This window comes from Haplochromis burtoni, unplaced genomic scaffold (genome assembly GCF_018398535.1).
Source record: "Haplochromis burtoni strain Fernald_Lab_line unplaced genomic scaffold, NCSU_Asbu1 Contig_6, whole genome shotgun sequence".
NCBI classification, from domain to species: Eukaryota; Metazoa; Chordata; class Actinopteri; order Cichliformes; family Cichlidae; genus Haplochromis; species Haplochromis burtoni.
The window spans coordinates 3,915,815-3,933,714 of NW_024582367.1; the positions used below are offsets into that span (position 1 = coordinate 3,915,815).

A 17,900-nucleotide genomic window follows, 5' to 3' on the forward strand; every position below is an offset into this window, starting at 1 on the left:
AGAATAAATGTGACAGAAATTAGGAAAAGCTTAATAGGTTCAATTTAATTAGAGTTGTATGGGGTTTGACTCTTAACCCTAACAGTGAAAGCACATGCACCTCAACATCATTGTGGTTCCTTTACCTTTCTGTTGTTATATCCACTGCAGCTCCTAAGGAGAACACCTTGTGTACTATGTTAAGGTCACAGCTCACCATTTAATTATCAGTGGTTTGAAATGGGAGAGGACGTCTCAGGAAGCAGCCGTAATCGTGTCTTTAATAATATAATGGCTCCTACACTTATTACAAAACCTTATGTCCTCCATAAAGGTCACTTTTAATGAGAATACAAGATACAATTCCTTACCTGTTTACCTTTTTACGGCAGTTTTCATCAAGATCAAATTTGGTATCAGCAGGGGACATCGTGCCAGGTTGATCTGCTGTAATCTGACTATGTGTTGAGAGGTTGTTACGGACTCGGTGTCCCACTCTGCTGAACTGGATGTCATGGGAGGCTGTAAAAAATGCCAGATTGTCAAAAGAATGAGGCCTATGTGTTTTCTTTTTGTAAAAAAATACAACACCGACTTTGCATGTTTATAAAACTCTCAGATAATGTCACAGCTTGCATAAGTAGGTCATTAAATGCAATAGAGCTGTATTAGCACTCATATGCATGTTGTACCCTGACCATTTCCCTGTGCTGTTATGCAGGTTGTGCTTGGCTTTGTGTGTGAAGCAGACTTCAAACTAGTAGCGAAGGCTATACGCGACCGAGTGACGATCATCAAGCGTCAGAGAGAGAAACTGAGGCGGCAGGCCGAGGAGAGGAAGAAGAAGCAGGCGCAAGAAGCCATAGAAGAAGAACCGGAGCACCAGCCGGCTTCGCCCAAGGTCAACGATGTTGTTGCAGCAGATTCCCCCATCCCACCCCTGACACCTCTAACACCTTTGACGCCATTGACACCACTGGCCCCAGTTTTGTCCCCCGTCACCAGCTCTGTGGACTCTGGCGTCAGCACCCACTACCCTGCAGAGCCAGAGGAGCCCGAAGTTGACCAGCACTTTCAAGTTCGCCACAACAGCCTGTCTTCTGCTAACTGTAAGCTGTCTGATATCACATCCATATACCATGAAAAGTTAAATGTTTGCATGCAAAAGTTCACTGTGCAGTATGCAGGATTAATGTAAATGCGGTCCCTTATGAATTACTGTGGAGTAGAAGAATGAAATAGAAAAATACACAAGTAAAGTACATTAAATTTTTGTTAAAGTTTTGTTTAAATTCTTTTATTTGCTGTTCTTAAACTCCGGAGACATGTTTTTCACTGCATTAGCTGCACAAGTGCGCTTCACACAAGGCTTTTCTGATGTCAACGCACGTGGGAGAGATGCAGAGAAAAGTGAAACTGTGGTTAACTGAATTATTCAGGCCCTGTAGGTCTTATTCCATGGTGTGCACATGTGCTGTGCTGAATGTTTCTCAGCTTTTTATTCCTGTTTTAGAGACAGCCATCTGATCTCATTTAAATGTATCCAGAGCAAATCTATTCCACAGTGAAGCCCTTCAGATTTTTCTTGTTTATGTGTTTTGTGTATCTCAGGCTGGGGTCATTAGAGGTGTGTGCAAGAATGCACAGAGTACAGATTGTGTCAGTTTTTTAGGCCACAGCGGGTTATGTGCTAATGGTCGATGTGCTTTGTTGAAACAGCTGACTGCGAGACGGACGGCTATCTGAGCCCCTCTGGTCTTCAGGATCCGCTGGAGGCCGGCAACGTCGGCATGCCTGTGAACTCTCCCACCACGCATCCCAACCCCCCCGCCGTAAACGGTATCTCCCTCCGCTTCCCCTCGGTGAGTGGTTTCAATAAAGAGCTTGTTATAAAAGGAGAAAGCTCAGGGTGGTAGAGGGGAGGATGATTTTGAAGACTTTACAAGACCGCCTTTTCATTAATCTCTCCAATCCAGGGCTGACACATAATTTAAAAAGAATATTAAAGGGCAACACAAACCTTTTAAGAACAGCTTTAAATACAGAACTATAGTTGATGTTTTTTTTCTCTTAATTTCAGTTTCTTAATGATAGTTTTTATTACTAAACTGTTTTAACACTTAACTTAAACCTGTTACTTTATAAATAGATCCGTCAGTCATTGACGACTTATCAGCAAAGCAAGACATTTTTATTAATTTTGTTCGATCCAATTCAGTTTCACTTACATAGTGCCAATTCACAACAATCAGCTCAAGGTGCTTTATATTGTAAGGCGGGCTGTTCAACTCCAGGCCTCAAGGGACGGTGTCCTGCAGGTTTTAGATATCACCTGAATCAGATGATTAGTTCATCACCAGGCCTCTGGAGAACTTCACGACATGTTGAGGAGGTCATTTAGCCATTTAAATCAGCTGTGCTGGATCAAGGACACATCTAAAACCTGCAGGACACCGGCCCTTGAGGCCTGGAGTTGGACACCCCCGTTGTAAGGTAAAGACCATACAATATTAGAAAGAAATCCCAACTATCAGATCTATGATCAAGCACTTGGTGACAGTGGGACGAAAAACCTCACTTTTAACAGGAAGAAACCTCTAACAGCACCAGGCTCAGGGAGGGGTAGCTATCTCCCGCTACTGGTTGGAGGGCCCAGAGGATGAATTAAATATTTTTCCTCAAGTCAGGATTTATTTTGTTTTATAGTTAGCGCGTGCAAAATGCAATTTTTGGGCCATGTTGCTGAATAAATTTAGGTAGACTAAGAGCTTAAAGACATGCTAGCAGCTTGTGCCTCAGTCTCAATTGAAAGTAATTTTTCTAATATTATGTTCATTTTAAATCAGAAAGTGAAAAGATCTGTGATCATCTTTTTCCCATATTTGATGCATAAATATCACTTTTTCTAACTAATCAAATTTCCTCTAAATTTTGCATTTATATAGTCATAAAATCAATATTTTACAAGTTAAAATGTAAACCCAAAAATAACTCAAATTTAGTCATAAGCACTGAAATAACTGTTTTAGAGTGAGTACTTTCCTCACCTAACATCACATATAACTACAAAGAAAATGAACACTGTCTTTTTCCATGTTTATCTTACCACATTCCTGTTTTCTATTCATAGAGTATTGCTGTCTCCAACAACATAGAACACGGCAGTTCAAGGCCTACGAGTGGCTTCAACTCCCCCGTGGAGAGGTAAATCTGTCGAGCCTTTCTGTCCTCCTCACTCCGCCGTTTTATTTGCTGTTAAATGAACAATAGAGTCTAACAATTCCTGCCTAATTTAAGTAAGAAACCTGAAAATCAATGGGAATCTTGTAGAAATGTATTTTCTTTGGATCGCTTCCTCCTCCACTCCTGTGGGCTTTCAGGCTTGAGGCTATAGACAGACTCTGCTGGGTTTTTCTTTGCAGAGAGGCAGAATGGACCCTTGAAGATTTCTTTTTTTGACTGTGTGTCAGATGTTGTAAAGGCCTTGTTTTCTGTGCTGGTGGGATATTAGTGATGTCAGGTTTTTTTTTTTTTTATCAGCATGAGTGCACACAATGTTTGAGCACAATGTGTTTGTGTGTGCGAGTGTTGTGGAGGATGTTCACCTTGGATTTAACACTTTAAGAGGATGATATATCTATTTTTTTGGGGTTTTTTTTTTAGTCTATAGAATATAAGAAAATGCTGTTTTCGTTGCTTAACACACCTCAAAATACACAAATTTGATCTAAAGTTGTGATTTTATTTTGAACCTAATATGTTTAATACAAATTATGTCATCTTCCAATTTATCAAAGCTCTTTTTAGGGTAAATAAAGTGATTGTCAGGCTCTTTCACCATCATCTTAGTTCCCTTTTTCGATTAGCAAGGAACAGTCTACTATAAATTGAAGCAAACATCAAGAGGGGATTGATTGTCATGTTTTGCAACAGCCTGGTCATGCACTGTTTAGCATCCAAAACACACTCCCAGTTGCTTAATTCTTCTGAGAAAAGCCCTCGATAACTGACGACCCAAACTGCGTGTCACAAATAACAAAGAAAACAAAGGTTTGCAGCATCGCCACAGATGTTCGCCTGTTTTTGTCTGATTTCTGTGTACTCAGTGTCTGAAGGTGAACTAAAGTTACCTGTGAGGTGGAGGTTTTTAAATAGGGACTGGTGGGTGCTGCCAGCCAGTAGGCCTGTAAATGTTTGCAGCCTGTGCTGGGGAGGTGGATGGAGGAGGAGGGGTTCTGTTACCACAGTGGTCCAAAAAAAGGCCCATGAGATGTAATTAGCTGAACCAAACCTTTTTATAAAATACCCTGAATGTTCTGCAGTTCTCTGAAACCTAAAACTCCTGTATAAATGTTACAGATCGCACCGACACGTTGCTTTCCCTGGATGAACACCAGCTTCTTGTAGACTCTGTTTGTACCCCAGAGACATGCCACTGTAACACATCAACCCTTTCGTTGACAATTCAGAGTGTTTATTTCTATGTGCCAACATAATCAGTCCTTGTGGATATTCAGATCTCTACTTTTGTTCTAAATGATGAATTGGCTTTAAAATTGCTTTACAAGGAATTTATCAGTGGTTTCTTAGGGTGTGTTTTCTAACTCATATGATTTTTTTTTTTGTACAGCTACGCGTCTGATGTGACTTCAAGCCTGAGCGACGGCTACGAGGGCCTATCGGAGAAGAACGAGAAATCAGTGGCGAGACGAACGGCTGCGAAGCTGTTCAGGAGGAGGGCGCGCTCGAGGCTTCGCATCATCGGGGTACAATAAATCAAATGTTTGGTTTAATTACAGCACAGCAAAATCCTTTTTTTTTCTGCACATAATAAACAAATAAATCAAACTGGCCTGAACTGAATTAGCGGAGGAAATTTATTTATGAGTGAGTGGTGAGGCACCACCCTAGTTATGTAACGTTATCAGTAGCAATGCTGCTCTTCCCCCAGCGACCGCAGTGCATTGCTTTTTTGATCAGGACATTCTGTGGTCATTTAATGAGCCTGTTTGGATTTGCTGCAGAGACAAACGCATCATGGATAACCACATGTGCCTAAACAGTCTGCTACAGTAGAGTGTCATACATGTGCACAAACATGTTGTAACTCCTGCTTTTAGACATGTCATCACCATTGGTCCTCTCTGTCTCCATCAGCTCTCTGATAAAGTGGACCGGGTGGTGGAGTGCCAGCTGCAGACGCACAATGACAAGATGGTGACCTTCAAGTTCGACCTGGATGGAGATAACCCAGAAGACATTGCTGCTGTCATGGTGAGCCATTATCTGTGCTTAGCCCTCAGAAGACATTGCTGCTGTCATGGTGAGCCATTATCTGTGCTTAGCCATTATATTTATATATATATATATATCTATATATATATATATATGTATATATATATATATATGTATATATATATATATATTTATATATATATATATATTATATATGTATATATTATATATATATTAGTATATATACTATATCTCTCTCTCTCTTCGCTCTCCTCTCTCTCCTCTCAACGGTCATCTTTTGTTACATTTCTCGTTTTTATTAGGTTTTTTATAACTTTATTATGTTTATACAACGACATTTTTCTTTAGTCAACTGGTCACATGGCAGAAAATCATAGCATTTATGCACATAGACATTGTCAAGACAATCTACTGAAGTTCAAACTGAGCATCAGAATGTCAGAGAAATTGATTGAAGTGTTTCTGAATGTGGTGTGGTGATTGATACCATATTGGTTGGTCTGAGTATTTCAAGAACTATGGATCTACTGGGATTTTCCCACACAAACATCCCTAGAGTTTATGGAGGGTAGTTTGAAAAAGATGAAAAATGCAGACAGTAGCAGTTGGTGTGGGTGAAAATGCCTTGTCAAAGCCACAGGTCAGGAGCATACCAATTGCTCTTCTGCATACCTTGTTACATCTGAGGTCTGCAGAAGAGCATCTCTGAACGTAGCAGAAGACCACACCGGGTGCCATTCCTAACCTGTCAGCTAAAAACAGGAAACAGAAGCTACAATTTACATCCCCAAAATTGGACAATGCAAGATTGAACAAATGTTTCCTGGTCTTGTGAGTCTCAATTTTTTGCTACAACCTTCAGATAGTACTTTCTTTAGTGTTACCTTTATTGGGCAGCTAATGCTTAAAGACTGTTTAAAAAGACCAAAGTAGCCATTTGTATTTTGTTGGCTAAAGTAGGGCTGCCACAAACGATTATTTTGATAGTCGACTAGTCACCGATTATTTATGCGATTAGTCGACTAATCAGATCATCATCCACTGGATGTAAAACTACAGCTTATTGCACCAGCAGCATCTGCTCTTATATAACTATCATTAGCTTACAGCTTTAAGCTTTTAAGGTGCTAACTAAAAATAAAGACAAGATGATAGTTTATTCAATTTTAATGAAATTTGCAGATTGTTTCGGTAAAGTTTAATAAACTCCTTGCTATCTAAAATATAACAGGACACCGGAGTATATTCTCCAGCATCTCACACTTCTGATAATCAGCTGTCTGCTTGACGTTTATTCAGCTGTGTAAAAACTATAACTTTAATCTCAGCCAAACCGATTTACTCAGGAACAAATAAAATACTAAAAAAAAAAAAAGCCAAACAACAACATTTTTAATTTATCTAAGTGACTCATATATATTTAACCTGAGTCGCGAAAGACGGCGGTGGGTTTGAAAACAATTTGCCGGGAGTCCGGTGTTCTCACGGCGCTAGTGACCTAGCCCCCGGCTAGCTATCGAGCTAGTGGGTAACAGACGTCTCCGAAAACGTCGGAGCGCTTTTGAAAATATGTGGTGTCCTGATAAACTGAGCCGATATTTGAGGTTTACACAGCTACATTCTCGCCTGAAAATATGTTAAACGTTTATTTTGTGACCCAGAAAGAATAATAAGAGTAATATTAAAACTAACTAGCTACCGCCATTGTTGGAAACTAAGCTGGGCCGCGCTATGAATTCTGGGACACAGCTGCTTCTTCTTCTTCGGGGTTTAACGGCAGCTGGCATCCTTGTACATGCAGTGCTGCCATCTTCTGTTTCAGTCCGTTATTACACTCTTAAATCCTGCTACTTCTGTGTCTTTTGCGATCTTACAAAGCTTCAAACGACACGTCGACTATTAAATCAGTCGTCGACGATTTTGATAGTCGACGTAATCGTGACTAGTCGACAAATCGTGGCAGCCCTATTTTGAAGCCTTGTGCTTGACATGCTGGCCTTTGCCATCTTGGTTATTTCTCTTACATGAGAATTATAAGGTAGGATTGGATCTGACTGAGGAAACACGGGACACTGCACACTCGTCTATTTATGCTAAGTGAGAATAAACTTGCAAAAATCAAGATCACGCTTTATTAACCAAGATTTGAACCTAGCAAATGAGACCATAAACTCAGTAGGAATTTCTTTACTGCAGTAATAAATAGAGTAGAAAGTGGGCAGTTTTGCCATCTGTACAATGTGAGTTCTTTTTGCAACCACAGGAGTCGCCCCCTACTGGGCGTTAGAAAGAATGTATGTTTGAGGCACTACTTTTTTGACTTTTATAAACATTATAAGTGCTTGCTACCTCAAATAAGAGTGTAGCACTAGAATCCCTGAGAAATAATAATTTTGATTGATTTTTAATTTTGCTTATATCTGAAATTTTAAATGTTAATTCTACTTCATTCAAATTAGAAAAAATGTGACACAAATTAAACAAAGCTCAGCATTCATTTACTTGAAACATTTATATTTTAGCATTTTAACCACTTGATCTTTGCTAGCATACCAGTGACTGAGTCATTACAGACCTATGGGCTAAAGCCAACAATCCCTAGTTAAGGGTAGGGAAAAACTGAGGGTTCGTGATGAAAGTAAGAGTTCTTCTTGGGGAAGGGAACCTCACATGAATGTGCGATGAGACAGCATGTGCAGTAGCACTTTTTGTTCGCTGGATGTGCAGTTTTCCTTCACTTTAAAAACACACTAGGCTTTTGTTTATTGCGTCTTGGCAAAGCAGGGACACTTAGCTTCACAACAGCACAGTGGTTCTCAGTAGAGGGTTTTAAATGAGCTGAATTATGCCATGTTGTCAGGAAACGATGCTACGCCTCAGCCCACAATTCAGACACACTGAAAACTGCATGAATATGCAAAACTCCTCTAAGCATCTGCTACGTTGTGGATTTCGTAAACCCACAAAATAAACAAGCACTAGTGTACTATATTTACAGATTTATTGTATTACACGTTAAAAATATTTTATACTTTATTTCTTATAATTAATACATTTTGGCACTTTACTCCACTTTGACTGATGACAGCTGTTTAGTTAATGTTGCAGATCTAATTGTTATATAAAAGTCATAACATTACACAGACCAGTACAGAATAAAACTTTAAGTCATTTTATATTAATTAAATAAAATCCCCTCCACTTAAAACTACTGAAAAATACAATCTTAGTAATGAATAAAGACAAAACATATTTTTTACACCATCTTCTAGACGAAGAAGGCCAAATTTCATTTTAGTGTTTACACAAATTATATTGATTATATGTCAGAACTGAAATATCTGGTGATGGCCACTCAAGAAAATGGGACTTCACAAACTAATGGGTGATGTCACAGTGCCCACAACCATCTTTGATATACAGTCTATGTCTTTGTCTGTGAAAGTAAATTAAAAATGACTCAAATTTGTTATTTATAACACTTCTTTTAAAAGCTAAAAAGTTTATTTATGACTGTTGTTTTTTGGCTACAGCTCCTAAGAACCTTATTCATCCTGCACTATCTGGCGAGCTGCTATCGAGAAACTCTAGCTGCTTTTCATAACCTTGTGGCACTTTTGAATTTGACTAAGTGAAGTATCTGAATACATTCTCCATGGTCCTTTTGCCATCTAGGTGCACAACGAGTTCATCTTGCCATCAGAGAAGGAGGGCTTTATCTACCGCTTGGGTGACATCATCAAACGAGCTGAGGCACTGTTTGCCAAACAACAGCCGGTCCACTCCACTGGGCACCGACTTGCCCAGCCTGCATTGCACGGAGGGATTAGCTCACTGTCGTCCTCACAGGTCAGAAACAGCACCTGCCCCTTTCCATAAATCTGCGCCACAGGATTGTTAGCTGAGAGAAAAAGGAAGTGATTGTGTTTTACAGTGCTTATTATCATAAATTACAACATCTCTCTGCGCTGATCAATGACAGACCCATAAATCTGGGACAAATGCAACACTTCAGAGTAATGTCCTGTCCACTGGTAATAAAAAAACGTCACTGTCCACAGTCCTTCCTGAGGTTAGTCCTTTAAGATTAAAGGCTAAGTGCTCTTAAAGCCACCTGACGAAGAGCTTTCACTTAAAGTGCTAATATCATAAAACGCATTAAATCATGTGTTTCCTTTTTTGTATTTGTTTCCGTAACCACAAATCCTTTCCACAACATAATGAACTTTCCAGCATATCTGCCCACAGGGAGTGGGTAAAATAATTTATGCTTGGATGAATTAAGCTTTTATGAATCCAGGTTTTGTTAAGCTGTAAAATGAACTGACTTGTTGGGAGCAGTGTAGTCCCTGTACAAGATGTGACCTAATGTGTAACCAGGTACAGCTTGTCCACTTATGGAAAAGAATCATCAGTTCTGCCAGGATATTTTCCACTTTGTGGAACACAAAGAAACAACCATTCTTGTCCTTTTGGTAAAAAAATATGATCATAGAGATTGAGAAATAATGGGGAAAAAGAGGGAAGTTGGAGCCATAACTACTATTTATCATCTATTTATCTTGTTTCCACATGAAAATGGGAATCGTTCAATGACAAATACGCCTGATACTTGAAAAAGCTTCTAAAGCAAACTGTGTTAATGTGAAAGCATTTCCAGTTGCTGCTTATGGAATATTGTTTAGGAAAACAATGATGTTTTTCTTTTCTTTTCACATTAATATCTGGACAAAGATCTTGGGTTCAACAGAACACTTTAGCCTGGTTGAGTTTACGTTTATAGCGTCACTTTTGATGTGTATTGCATGCGTAGCCACTTCCCCTTACAGCTGAGAGATAATATGACTGCAGTCCTAAATTGTCAAGGAGGAAAAAAAGAAAAAGAGAAAGAAAACAGACCAACAGGAAGTCAGGAAGAGACTGACAAGCCCAGAAACTCATCTGTCCACAGCGCCTCTACTCTGGCTCTTGTAATGCTGAGGTGGGGCATTGTGCCGGGACTCTATTAATAAATTCTATAAATGGAGATTAAATCCCTGGAAAGTCCTGCTTGTCTAGCTGTTCTTAGCTTACTCTACATACCAGTGGACAAACAAAACAAAAACAGCACTTGTGCGATTTCACCAGGTTAGTTTAGCTTGGTGGACACGGCAGCACTGAAAAATGACTACAGAGGAGGCTGAAAACACCTTTAAAGGATGTAATAATATATAAATTAAATCCAAGAATAAAAATACTAGTGAGTTTGTTCACCCAGAACACACTATCCTGTAGATTTTGAAATGTGAAAACTTCAGCCCGCTGATGGCTTTAAAGCAAGATTGTCAAACTATTTTTACATCACGAGCCACATGCAGCCTATTTTGATCTTACGTGAGCCAGGCCAGTAAATATCCCTGTTCTGTCAGGACACAGAAGTTTAACTAATACTACTTATTCCCTGAGATATTTCAGTATACGAAAAAGTAAATGAAAAATCGGTCAACATGACTCTTTAGGCTTAAATTGTAAGTAGTGAATTTGTAAAATTACAGAAATCTAATACTTATTTACTTTGGTGTAGTATGAATGGCCTTGGGGAACGTATGTATTAGTAGAAAAAGTTGTAAAACTTATGAAAATAGTTTTAAAAAAAAAAGTCCAAACTGTATGCCCTCCTCCACATGCTTCAAATTTGATTTTGGCTAATGGGACTTATGTTTTACAGCCCTGCTCTAAAACAAATGTGAGGGGATTACAAAACTTTAAGGAAAGCAACTGATGTTTGCTTGTGTGCTTTTAACAGTCAAAATTCACAAAGTAACTGCAGTTTTACAATGTAAAGTGATACAAAATCAAAAGGAAATAGAAAGAAGGTACTCAAAGACACACATGTTTTTAGTTGACTTGTTAGAGCAGGGGTGGGCAACTCCAGGCCTTGAGGGCCGGTGTCCTGCAGGTTTTAGATGTGTCCTTAATCCAACGCAGCTGATTTAAATGGTTAAATTACGTCCTCAACATGTCTTGAAGTTCTCCAGAGGCTTGGTAATGAACTCATCAAGTGATTCAGGTGTGTTGACCCAGGGTGATATCTAAAACCTGCAGGACACCGGCCCTCGAGGCCTGGAATTGCCCACCTCTGTGTTAGAGTCTACAGAAAAGTGTCATTGCCTGGATCTGATATCTTATGAGGACGTCTAACAAAAAATAGCTTGAGCTTGAAAACATTTATAACAGAAATCTTAAATTACTAAATGAGACTTTGAAATAATCAAACGAGGAGGGCCAAGGTCTAGTGTTTGTGTGGCCTGACACTCAGATTTGATGACTTGATGTTTTCCCTATAAATCCACCATCTTAAAAGCAGTAAATTAAGGTGTTTTCTTAGGCACCATGATAAATGTAGACCTCAAACTAGCAGCAGTTCTCCAATCATGCCTCTAACCAGCTATTAGAGCTAATCATCAAACTTGTGAAGGGGCTTTGAAGTGAGAAAGCAGGCCTTAATATCCAATACAGGACAGAGTGTTTCAGTATTTTTGGAAGGAGAGACTGAATTTATCAAATGTGCTCTTTTACAGCCTAATCTGCACAATCACGCCCTGCCTCGAACACACTCGTCCTCTTCTCTGCCTGGTGAGTTTCACATGTTTTCTGATTAACTGAATTCATCCATTAAATGGCAAACTGGATGATTTGATGCTCTTCAAGAAGAAAAAAATGGTAGGAATCTGAAAGTGAATCAGCCTCTAATTCTAAAAGTACCATCGAGTGTGTGTGTGTCTGAGATGCATGTGAGACTAACTTGCATTTTTTTTGCCTGTGCATGATCATTTGTGAAAGAGCATCGACTCATGCATGTTTGTGTCTCGTCTTAGACTGCAGTGTGGCTAAACCGAGTGTAGGGGTACGTGGCTTGCCCCCATGTCCCAATGGAGAGGTCTCCAGTGCAGACATTACTTCACCTGTGCGACCTCTAATACGCTCACAGTCTTTCCACAACGCCCCAGGTAAATGGCCTCCGCCCCTCCCTCTGGTCCCTGAGCGAAGAGGCCGAGCATTGTTTACTGTTTCAGCACACTGAAAAATTGTTACAGTCCTTTGGCATAGAATAAGTCAAAGCAAAGCTCGGCTACCTCGTAAACCTCCTCCCCTCCTTAGGGCCTGTTCTTGGTATTGTTCAGACATTCGCATGGCGCCATCCGCCGTCACTACACCTCAAAGCCTTCGTCTGTCTCTGCTTTGCAGCAAGGCCTCCTGGGTAATTACCTCACCTGAAGGGCGCTTTCTAGCTTTTAGGGAGCTGTGAATGCTGTCACTGTAAAGCATGAGGGTTCTCCACTCCTGCGATAGTCAGCAACATCTGCTTGCCAGAACAAACTCCTGCTGAATTTCCCTGTCAGAGACTCTCTCTCGAAAGGAGAGCCATTTAAAGTCACTTTAACTGCGCACATCCTTCACGTGCAACCGCATTGCCATCTGTACATCCTCATTCCCTCTTCTCCCGTGTTCCTTCTCTGCTTGACGTCTGGTGCATGGTTGCTTTTGTAATGCTTCTTGGCCACATTACAGAGTGTTGCCTAACCTGTTTCCGTCAGCTTGGAAAAAGTACAGGCTGGTTTGCATCATCAGCAACTGGAGGTGTGGTTTATAACTGTGGAGCTATTGTTGAGGTAGATGGCCAATCAATGGATGGGGCTGGGTATTGGCGTCCTAAGCTATTCCCCAAGGAGTGATGTAAAAATCTTGACTTCTTTAATCTGACAATTAGACCCACAGTCTTGTATACATACACACACGTGCATCCCATTTAAACTCCTCTAAAATGTTGACATGAAAGCCTCACTTGCTCCATTGACGCTAAATCCCTCAGGGCCATGTAAGCCTGGTGTGCAACTGCTCCAGCGATCAGATGCAATTATGGTCCGATGCTGCTTTAAACAAAACATCTTTGTTCACCATGGAAGCTCATTATTTCAAAGGACGGGAAACATTTACTCTATGCTCCTCATGGTGATTATATTGGCAGGCGGGGAGAGGGAAGATTCAGACTGACAAGACGAGGAGAGGAAAGAAACGATATGATCGAACCTAACTCACTGGGTTGAGCACAAACAAGATCAATGCCCCTAATTTTAATATATTTTACATGGTACAACAACAGAAAAGGTTTTCTAATCTAGTCTAAGGTCATTTACTTTATATGTTGAATTAAGCTCCGCTTGTCTCTTTGTGTTCTAGGTTCTCCTCTTCATAATCAGCACCATCACCGCCCTACATCTCTCCTGCCTAATCACCAGCAATACCACTTGCCTTTTATGAACCACACCCACTTTCCATTCCCATATCCAGGGTCTCCTGGTTCACCCAAGCCAGCCGGGATCCATCCTCCCCTCACACGTGTAGCCAGTAACCCCACCTTCCCCTCTGTTCCCTCCCCAACCCCAAACTCGCCGAGTCCTGTGAGTGAGACCCCAAGTCCTGTCAACACGGAATTTGTTAACATATCCCCTCCTGCCCTTCAAACTCCCACCATGTGGCCCCCCCACTCGCAGCCCCTTTTTTCCTTAGCCAATGTAATTTCCATGGCAATGAGCATGGCTCAGTCTTTTATCCCTCCTGCAGGCCTTCCCACCCAAGGGCTGCCCTCATATCCAAGCTTTCTCCCCCACCTACACAGTCATATGGCTCCACAGCCAGGTTACCCCTCTGTCTACCCTCAACCTTACCAGACTTCACCAGTAGAGGCCTCTTACCCTGCAGGGGGGATCCCAGTGCAGAACAATGTCTACTACAGCCCCGAGCATATGCCTCAAATGGATGGAGCTAATTTAACTCACAGCAATCCTCCACAGTGGCCCCACCCTGCCCCCCCACCATCCATGGCTTCCACTCCTCCTCCACCTCCTCCTGCACAGCAGGTTGGACTCACCGGTTCCCCCAGCCGGACCCAGGAAAGGAGTCACATGCCCCCAACCTCAGCCCAAGCTCCAGCTCCAGCTAAACCCAGACCAGAGGTCTCCAGTTCGAATTCAAGTTCAAGCTCATCAGATCTTTCACCATCACCCCCAGAGAGCCCAGAAAACACTGTGAGTTATTTTAGTTCTGATTCTTCTAAAGCAATTTTTAATATAGGAGTGATTAGCTCATTAATCTTTATCAATAATTCTCATTAGTCATTTTTATATTATAGTTCTGAACACTTTATATGACTGCAATTTCTTCCTCACTGCATGGAGCTAATTAGAATAATTGAATGTAAATTAGCATGTAGACGGGGACTTCCATCACACTGCCCTGATTTATTGGTTGAATTTTAAAATGGCATTTAATGAGTATCAGTCGTGTCTGGTCTGCTGTAGCACTTGTGCTAATAATATTTGTTCCTTCTGTTTAGTTATCATCTTTCAACAGCCGGTTGCACCCTGCTGTGCCAGCGAAGAATACAAGTACCCCCAAACCAAAAGCTTCTTCCCCCAAATCTGGTAAGAAATTATTTGCGTGTTCTCATGTTTTTCAAGCAGGTCTCTGCATCACTAAAAAGGCCATAGCAGTGATGTTCAGCTTTTAAATAACTGGAGATCATTAACTACTTCATAAACAAACAATAATGTGATCAGCAACTGCACAAGCATAGACACCAACCTCATATAACAGATTTAGTTTCTTTTTTTAAACTCTATATTTGTGTCATAGTTGCACTGGTTAACTACTAAAGAGTTCTTCTCCGGGGTACATAGTTTTATTTATTGAACGGGAAGATAGCAAGCTGTTATACCATGATTGATTTATAAGTATAACCATAAGTAACCATAAAACCAACTCCTACCTTTCCTATCAGAAAGTTCTCACAAGATTTCCTAAGTACTACTCTAATACTCTAAGTAGTACTCTAAATCTCAACATGCTTTTATTAATATTTTTATATTTTTTGTCTTTGAGTGCTTGAGTGTTTAATCACTCACATTTATGGATGAGCAGTTTTGGAGAAAACTGCAATACAAAGTCTGCTTGTTCTGCAGAGCTTTGCTTAGATAAGCACTTATCCAGAGAGTGTATCCTTGGAATTTTTCTTCTTTTCAAACACTGACTTTATGATTTCCTGCTTGTGACATGTTTATTGTACATGTGTGAATTGCAGCAAAACTCCCCAAGCAGGCACTGCTCTAACATGATGAATGTTACTAGCCAGAGGCTCAGAGTGCTAGAAAATAGCCTATTGTATAATATTTATGTGTGCGTCCCAAACACGCACATGCACCTTTAGCCATCCATTTTGTTGTAATGGCTCAAAATACGTGATGGACCATTTGCTTTTTGAGTTTTTTCCTTCTGCAATCCTAGTTCCTTCTGTCTCTGCTGACATTATCACTTATTACTGGTGCCTCAGTGCTATTGCGTAAGCGCAAGTCTGGATTTAATGTTCCATTCAATATGAACACAAACGTAGGTGTTATTGCAGCCCGGCCCACTGACAAAGGCCAATCAGCGAGCAGCTGTGCCCATTAAAGGCTCTCCTCCCATGTCCACACCTGACAGTATTTATACCCTCCTCAGAAGCCCATATTCAACAGAGTCCCTCTGTTTTAGTGGGCACAGACCCAGACTCGTTCTGCATTTACTGTAAGGAGGACACTCAGTGGGCAAATCGAAGCACTGCAGGCCTTTTAAAACCCTAAATTGCCTCCAGATGTGAGCACATGCAGTCACACTTGGGCTACATTCCATCTTGTCCTCTACACCCACCAATCCGTGACGATTGTAAATCCCTGCGGAGTCACTTGTGGTTGTTGAAGGGGCTCTTAATTAAGTAGTCGGGTAGAAGTAGAATAGCAAGCTTGCCTCTCTCTGACAGAAACGGGAACTTCCAGTTAGCATCTGCAGTGATTTATCCCACTGCCAGATGGATGTGCTAAGATAACGTCCATGAGTTTTTACGCATCTGTTCGGTTCGTTCTTTTTTTTTTTTTCTTGTTTTTTGTTTTTTATTACCCTTTAAAATAATTTTTACCTTTCCAAAAGCATGTATAAAATGAAACAATCACACTCAAACTGATATCTTTAAGTGTGTAGCATTTTCTCCTTATATCCCCGGAGTAGCCGGGAACCGATCTACCGACCTTCCGATTAATACACAACTCTACCTCATGCTCCACTGGTGCAGACTTCCATGTTGGAGAGCCGACATTTAAAGCTAGCTGGTTTTAAACATCCCTTAATGTGGCGAGGCCTCTATTCAAACATGCAAGCAGAGTAAAAGTGTGTAAGGAGACCATGTAAGCAAACAATACTGGTTTAAACAGTGCTGTTAGCATTCAGGAGTCACAAAGCACACTGGAGAACACACTCTAACAAATTACAAACATTAAAAAAAGAGAATAAAAGAGGATGGGAAATAAAGGAATATAAATTTAGTAGAACAATGCAAAAATGACCTTTTTCCTTAAAGTTAAACACATTAAAACAAGTGGCATGAGCAGTACAAAAATGTAAATTGTTAAACTGTACAGTGTAAAAAAGCTTATCTGTCATAAAACATGTTTGGGAAATGCCGGGTAAACAGATTAGCTGACTTTTAAATGAGTCCTGGGTTGTGTTTGATTGTGACTATCCGTCATAGCTATATATCATCATAGCAGCTGTCACTGCTATAATTTCAGACTCTTTAGAGGGAATTCACTTTAATGCTTAGAAATGACGCATGCTGAAAAAGCCTAATACACCTTTAGACCTGTTATTGTCTCAAGAAATATGTGACAAGCTTTTAATCAAACCCATGTGATTAGGAATGATTAGAGAACAGTTGCTGCTGTTTAGTCTATGATTAGCTGTGATTGACAGCCTTTACATGTACGCATTTTCTTCCTCTACACTGCAGAAGTTCAGTCTGCATCAGTGACTGTTGGACGATTCCAGGTGACGCCCAGCATGGACATCCCTTTGCCTGATGCGCCTGCACCTGCAGCCCCCAAGCCCGCAGAGAACGGCAGTAGCCAGTCGGAGAGCAGCACAGAAGAGCAGGGTGAGTCTGAGGCGAGCCTGGCCACCTCCCTCACAATGACCCCTCCTCACCCACAACCCCGCAAAGGTTCTTCGGGAGTCCAACAGGAGGCCGACGGGCAGGCTGGATGGGCCGTGAGCCAGGAGCAGCAGCAGCAGGAAGAGGAAGATGAAGATGAGGAAGAGGTTATCGGGGAACAGCCAAGGGGGAGGAGGAGAAGCCGTCGAAGGGCGTACAGCCTGAGCCTGTTGGGAACGTCTGCAGACAGCGGGCTCTCTGTGACGGCTGCTGATACAGAGGGGAGGCTGTGGGACGGAGCAGCGGACAGTCCACAGTACACCAATGCCCTTCACAATTTATGGATGATGACTTATAACCGCAGTGCTCCCTACCTAAGCAGTGATGACTCAGACAGTGAAGATGAGGACATGCTGGAAGAGCTTCAGGAGCTCAGAGAGAAGTAAGTGACACCACTTAAGATAGTTAAGGTAACGTATAACAAAAAAAAGCTTTTTCAGGAACATTTTAAACTGTTTGCTTAGACGAGCTACATTATGAGCATTCATATCTGGCATTAGTTTGAGAGCACTGAAAAAAAAATTGCATCCGTTTTGATATAAAGAATAACGAGGAAATGTCGAGATTTGCCAGACAAGAGAACAGACTTATTGTCTTTACTGTAAAC

The 17,900-nt window shown here is 41.0% G+C and overlaps 1 protein-coding gene across 3 annotated transcripts in view; it reads left to right on the forward strand.

The window, feature by feature from the left end:
* Positions 1-17,900, forward strand: part of wnk4a (WNK lysine deficient protein kinase 4a) — a 48,798-nt gene that overhangs the window by 28,538 nt on the left and 2,360 nt on the right. For 2 of the 3 annotated variants that reach the window (XM_005913586.3, XM_042223977.1), the window contains exons 8-18: positions 701-1,088; positions 1,699-1,841; positions 3,110-3,183; positions 4,610-4,745; positions 5,137-5,253; positions 8,911-9,084; positions 11,796-11,850; positions 12,093-12,224; positions 13,456-14,303; positions 14,612-14,699; positions 17,093-17,675. In XM_005913586.3, coding sequence (XP_005913648.1) covers positions 701-1,088; positions 1,699-1,841; positions 3,110-3,183; positions 4,610-4,745; positions 5,137-5,253; positions 8,911-9,084; positions 11,796-11,850; positions 12,093-12,224; positions 13,456-14,303; positions 14,612-14,699; positions 17,093-17,675 — 2,738 coding nt within the window. The remainder of the gene's footprint in view (positions 1-700; positions 1,089-1,698; positions 1,842-3,109; positions 3,184-4,609; positions 4,746-5,136; positions 5,254-8,910; positions 9,085-11,795; positions 11,851-12,092; positions 12,225-13,455; positions 14,304-14,611; positions 14,700-17,092; positions 17,676-17,900) is intronic. The other variant, XM_042223981.1, reaches the window with a different exon arrangement.